Below are 6,220 nucleotides of genomic sequence, written 5' to 3'. Positions count from 1 at the left end.
ACACGTCCATCAGCGAGGTGGAGGAGGAGAAGGGGCTCCTCTTCATCGCCTCCAAGAGCAAGGATTTCATCGGCGTCATCGACCTCAGCAAACTGCCCCCTCCTCCCGTCAGCGGCGGTGGTGAAGGTAGGTGTTGTATTAAAGATAGGAGCTACGAATGATTAGCTTATATCACAGATTGACATCAGTTTACATTTGGGCCAACAGCAAAGTGAGAGCTGTATTATCAATGGTTTCTCTAGTCAATGGGAAATCATTTAAAGCTTAGACTCTCAAACTAGGAGGCAAAATTGCACTGGCTCTTAGTGCTGCAGCCTTGGGGGCTATAGTTGGCCTTTGGGAACCATCACAACGCCGACTGTCCTGAAACCCTCCTGGCCGAGAGAGTGGGGGCGTAACTTGGGCAAGACACTCTCCACTATAATCAAATTCTAGCCCAGATAGTCGGAACAGCAGTTGCCTCCTCTGATGTTCTGATGATCATAGTCGGACACGACTGACTATCATATATATATATACCACTTCTACTACTACTAATACTATTGATAATGATCATCATCATCATCATCATCCTCATCATCATGACTTAATCATAATGTATGTGGGTTTTATGCGATACGCTTTTTACAGGTTTTTTTTTTTTTTTAAACTTTCCATCTCTGATTTTACTATTGTTTATAAATGTGTATGTAATTCTATTCCACGAGTTTGTCACTTTTATATATCATCAAATCATCTTATTTTAACATGTCTTTTTGTACTTTGCTGATTTTAATGTCTAATTGTAATGTGCTTTGAGCCTTCAGCTGGGGAAATGGGCAACGTAGTATAAATGAAATATTTATACATCATCATCATCGTCATCATTATCATCATCATTGTCGTCGTCGTCGTGGTCGTCGTTACCATCACCGCCACCACCACCACCACCATCATCATCATCATCATTTATAGCGTTTTTCTGTGTAAAACGTGCTCAACTGCACCGTGCAATCTAAAATCCAATGTGATAAACACGCATTTGAATACAAAAAACGAAAACGTATATGATAAGACATCCAACAAAACACTGATTTATGTTCACAGAGAGAGAGAGAGACAAACAAACAAATGTTTTATTGAGGGTAAACTGGAAGCTTCTTTACACCATGCCCTCCCTCACACACAAACACACACACCCACACACACACGCACAAAAGATGAAATAGGGGAAAGAAAATCGGTACGGACACTCGGTGTAGACAGTAACAACAACAACAACAATAACAACTACAACAAGAGTTAATCACGAAACATAAAAAATAGCATGGAATATAACTCAGTCACACAGACACACAGACACACACACACACACACACACACACACACACACACACACACACACACACACACACACACACACACACACACACACACCATACACGACACCCATCGTATATATCAAACATCATGATACCTGAATGATGCAGCACATATGTCACAAAACTTAACAGCACATCATAATGCTCCATATATGAAAACTGGTATATAAAGTGAGGAGAGCATACAACACAAGGATGTCAGGATTCAGGCAGGCAGAACGATAGAAAGACCTTGTGGATGAGGTCAGCACATTCACAAAGAGAGAGGGGGGAGAGAGAGAGGGGGGAGGGAGAGAAAGAGGGGGAGAGGGAGAGGGGGAAGGGAGAGAGAGGGGGTAGAGAGAGTGGAGAGAGAGAAGAGAGAGCGAGAGAAAGAGACAGAGACAGAGAGAGAGCGAGACAGCCACAGTATAGACGTGTTTATTTCACCATCGTTAATAAGGATTTGTGTCTTTTCTTGTCCTGTCCTGTCTGGTCTTGTCTTGTCCACAGAGTCCGGCGTAGACCCCCTCCCCAGCACCACCGACACCAACCTCCAGCAGCTGCTCTCCGGGGTCAGCCAGAGGCTGCGGCACCTGGACCGGACCCAGATCCGCGGCATCGTCCTGACACTGGTCCGGCACCTCTACCAGTCCAGGCTGAAGACCAAGGAGACCGTGCAGCAGGTCATCCGCCTCCGCAAGGAACTGGACCTCCTCAGACAGCAGATGGCCGGAGGAGAAGGAGCAGGAGGAACCCAGTACCCTGCTGGAGGACTCACAACGCCATCCTCGTCCTCCTCTTCCTCCTCCTCGGCATCTGAGAACCTACCAGACTGGCCAGTTGGGCCCGACGGTGGGTTTCCGACGACGACGTCCTTCCCAGAGACCACCACCACCACCATCATCACCACCACCACCACCCCGTCATCCACGACGGTGGCAGGAGGTGGAGGAGCGGTAGTGGGGCCACCCTACATGGGCGGAAGTTCTGGTCTGACCGGAACCGTGGATGGCGGCGTACCTGGAGGGGCGGGCTCTTCTTCTGGAACCACTGCAGCAGCAGCAGCAGCAGGGGGGGGAGGAGAAGCAGGAAGTGGGGGCATGGTGGGTCAGACCACCACCACTCAGCCTGCAGGAGCTTCGGCTCAGGGAGGGGAGACCACCATCACCACCTCCACCACCACCACCACCACCACTCAAGCAGGGGCAGCGTCGACTGCAGGGGAGACAACTGCTTCGGCTATCTTTTGAACTCGGGACGCTACGAGTGACGGGTCTTTGTATGAGGCTTTGTATTTTGTCCTCCTGCTATCGGGACAAACATACAAGTTGAAAAAAAAAGAGAAGAAAAAAAAAGAAGGGGGGGGGGGGAATGAAAACGTCTCACATATACTGCTTATTGTTTGAAGCAAATCGAGCATATTTGATATTTATCGTTCGTGGAAAGACCACAGGCTGTGTGTCAAAGGGTTAAAAAAAAAAATATATATATATATATATGTACTATTATTTTAATGATTATGATGATGATTATCATACATATAATGTTACATATTTTGGTTGTATCGTATCACATTATGTTGTTTTACATGACATCGCACCACATTGGGTGGTATCGGTTTCAAAAGCATGGGCATTAAGATAGGAATGTGCTTACGAGGGAAGTGCGCGTTCCAAAATAATGGAAACCTTTGACTATTCAGCAGATGTAAGCTTACTTAGTAACACAGAACTTATCTAACTGGGTTATCATTCAATCATATCACTTTGAATATTTCTGAATTAGGTATGGTGTTTTTGTTTTGTTGTTTTGTTTTGTTTTTGTTTTGTTTTTTTTTTTTTTTGGGGGGGGGGGTTGTTGTTGGTTGTTTGTTGTTGTTTTTTGTTTTTGTTTTGGGTTTTTTTGTTGTTTTGGTTTTTGCTTTTTGTTGTTGGTTTTTTGTGGGGTTTTTTTCGTTTAATTCTTCTTGCTTTGTTCAGTTGTTGTTGTTGTTGTTGTTGCCGTTGTTTTGCTTTCCATTGAAGCTGTTGTTGCTGTTGCTGCTGCTACTGCTGTTATTTGGGGAGTTGAGATGTGTATTTCTCACTGTAAAGGACAGAGTTAGTCATAGAAAAAAATAGGTCTCACAGAGCTGAGATGTGTATTTCTCACTGTAAAGGACAGAGTTAGTCATAGAAAAAATAGGTCTCACAATGCTGAGAAGTGTATTTCTCACTGCAAAGGACAGAGTTAGTCATGGGAAAAAAAAACGTTAAAGCGTTGGACTTTCAATCTGAGGGTCCTGGTTCGAATCACGGTGACGGCGCCTGGTGGGTAAAGGGTGGAGGTTTTTCCGACCTCTCGGGTCAACATAGTTATGTGCAGACCTGCTTAGTGCCTGAACCCCTTTCGTGTGTGTACGCAAGCAGAAGTTCAAATACGCACGTTAAAGATCCTCTAATCCATGTCAGCGTTCGGTGGGTTATGGAAACATGAACATACCCAGCATGCACACCCCCGAAAGCAGAGTATGGCTGCCTACATTGCGGGTTAAGAACGGTCATACACGTAAAAACCCACTCGTGTATATACGAGTGAACGTGGGAGTTACGGCCCACGAACACAGACGAAGAAGAAATCTTTGTATTTGTATTTGTATTTCTTTTTATCACAACAGATTTCTCTGTGTAAAATTCGGGCTGCTCTCCTCAGGGAGAGCGCGTCGCTACACTACAGCGCCACCCATTTTTTTGTATTTTTTCCTGCGTGCAGTTTTATTTGTTATTCCTATTGAAGTGGACTTTTCTACAGAATTTTGCCAGGAACAACCCTTTTGTTGCCGTGGGTTCTTTTACGTCCGCTAGGTGCATGCTGCAGACGGGACCTCGGTTTATCGTCTCATCCGAATGACTAGCGTCCAGACCACCACTCAAGGTCTAGTGGAGGGGGAGAAAATATCGGTGGCTGAGCCGTGATTCGAACCAGCGCGCTCAGATTCTCTCGCTTCCTAGGCGGACGCGTTACCTCTAGGCCATCACTCCACAGTGTCTACAGCTTAGCAAAGGAAGCCGGGACCCAGTCTTCTCCTTCCGTCGTCTAAACCTTCCCCAAAACGAGGTCAGATACCCATTCACACCTGTGTGGAATCAGTATATAAAGAAATCTGGGTAAAGTTTTTTTGTTTTTTTTTCAAGGACGCAACACCACCAGCCTCGAACCCTGGTCACTGGATCAGAAGGCCAACGTCTAACCGATTCTGACACGGCGTTCGGGTCACTGGGGGAGGGGAGCATCGCAGAAAATCGGTGACTGTCCCCCCAAAAAGATATGTGTAATGTCCACGTCTCATTGTCAGAATTTCCGTGACCACGTCATTCATGTTCGATGTTTTCACTTGTGTTCATTATTTTGTCCTCTCTCTCTCTCTCTCTCTCTCTCTCTCTCTCTCTATCTATCTATCTATCTATCTATCTATCTATCTATCTATCTATCTATCTACCTGTCTGTCTATCTGTCTACTAATCTATCCATCACTGTCTCATTTGAAAGATATGAAATATTTGTTCATTTATCCCTTCATGAGGGGCAACGGCTCGATGGATGAATAAACCCTTCGCATTTGCATTCGCACTCTCTCTTATTTCTTCTCTTCTCCCTACCTATCTTCGTCTCTCTCTCTCTCTCTCTCTCTCTCTCTCTCTCTCTCTCTCTCTCTCTCTCTCTCTGTGAGAGAGTATGAGAGTACACCAACAAAGGTTTGTTGGCAGCGAGCATATATATATATATATATGTGTGTGTGTGTGTGTGTGTGTGTGTGTGTGTGTGTGTGTGTGTGTGCCTGCAAGCGCACTCGCCAAGGAAACGGGAAGATCCCATGTTCCTACAACCCTGTGGAAAATTCATTTCTGTCTAACCCCCCCCCTCTCTCTCTCTCTCTCTCTCTCTCTCTCTCTCTCTCCTGCTTTTTCTACCTGTCTTAGCCACCTGTACAATGCACTTTTTTTTTACACCACACATCTTAGTCCTTTCTACAACGAAGCCTGTCTGAAAAGTATAGGTTACGATACGTTGTTGGCAAGGCTGCACTGCTCTCTAGTTCTGCCAACTAAGTAAGCAACGACATGAAGACATTCGGGCCTGGCGCTAAGAAATTAATGAATAACCATTTTCGTCCTACACCTCTCACCCCCTCTGCTTCTTGAAGAAGAAGACGGATAAGAAGACGTAGAAGAAGATGAAGAAGAAGAAGACGAAGACGGGAAAGAAGAAGAAGAAGATGGAGAAGAAGAGGAAGAAGAAGTAAAAGTCGGAGAGGAAGAGGGTGAAGGAGAAGAGAAGAAGCGGAAGAAGAGAGATTTAACTCTCTCCATACGAACGGCGAAAGAGACGACGTTAACAGCGTTTCACCCCAATTACCACCATCAAAATATTGCAAGCGGAAGGCTCTTATACTGAAGAGGAGAATGTTGACAAAGAATACCACAATTCTGACGACGGAAGCTAAAGGTTGGGTCATTGAGACACCTACTGGACATCCGAGGGGTCTGTGTAGAGGAGAAGAGAGGACTGGCCGTACTGAGTTAATTAAAAGAGAAGGAGAGAAGCAGAAGAATAGGAAGAAGAGTAAGAAGTATGGTTGTTGTTGTGTGTGTGTGTGTGAGGGGGGGGGTGTTTTTTTGTATGTTGGTACAGGTGGATGTTAGTAAAGCCGAACCAGATCATTTGTGTTTAAAATTATATATATATATATATATATATATATATATATATATATATATATATATATATATATATATATATATATATATATATAGGTCTGACTGTAGTGGACTTTCGTCTGTTATGGGTAAAGTGGAGCAGATGTGGTTGTGTGTGAACGGAGACGTGCCAGTGCGGTG

The 6,220-nt window shown here is 44.8% G+C and overlaps 1 protein-coding gene across 1 annotated transcript in view; it reads left to right on the top strand.

Moving 5' to 3' along the window:
* Nucleotides 1-3,064, top strand: part of LOC143281251 (adipocyte plasma membrane-associated protein-like) — a 26,037-nt gene extending 22,973 nt beyond the window's left edge. The window contains exons 8-9 of the mRNA XM_076586361.1: nt 1-126; nt 1,854-3,064. The exon at nt 1-126 is cut by the window's left edge and continues 109 nt beyond it. Coding sequence (XP_076442476.1) covers nt 1-126; nt 1,854-2,593 — 866 coding nt within the window. The 3' untranslated portion in view covers nt 2,594-3,064. The remainder of the gene's footprint in view (nt 127-1,853) is intronic.
* The last annotated feature ends 3,156 nt before the right edge of the window (nt 3,065-6,220 follow it).

The sequence above is a fragment of the Babylonia areolata genome, chromosome 4 (assembly GCF_041734735.1).
Source record: "Babylonia areolata isolate BAREFJ2019XMU chromosome 4, ASM4173473v1, whole genome shotgun sequence".
Taxonomy (NCBI): domain Eukaryota; kingdom Metazoa; phylum Mollusca; class Gastropoda; order Neogastropoda; family Buccinidae; genus Babylonia; species Babylonia areolata.
The sequence above is the reverse complement of the archived record's forward strand: the minus strand, read 5'-3'. Positions and strand labels throughout refer to the sequence as shown.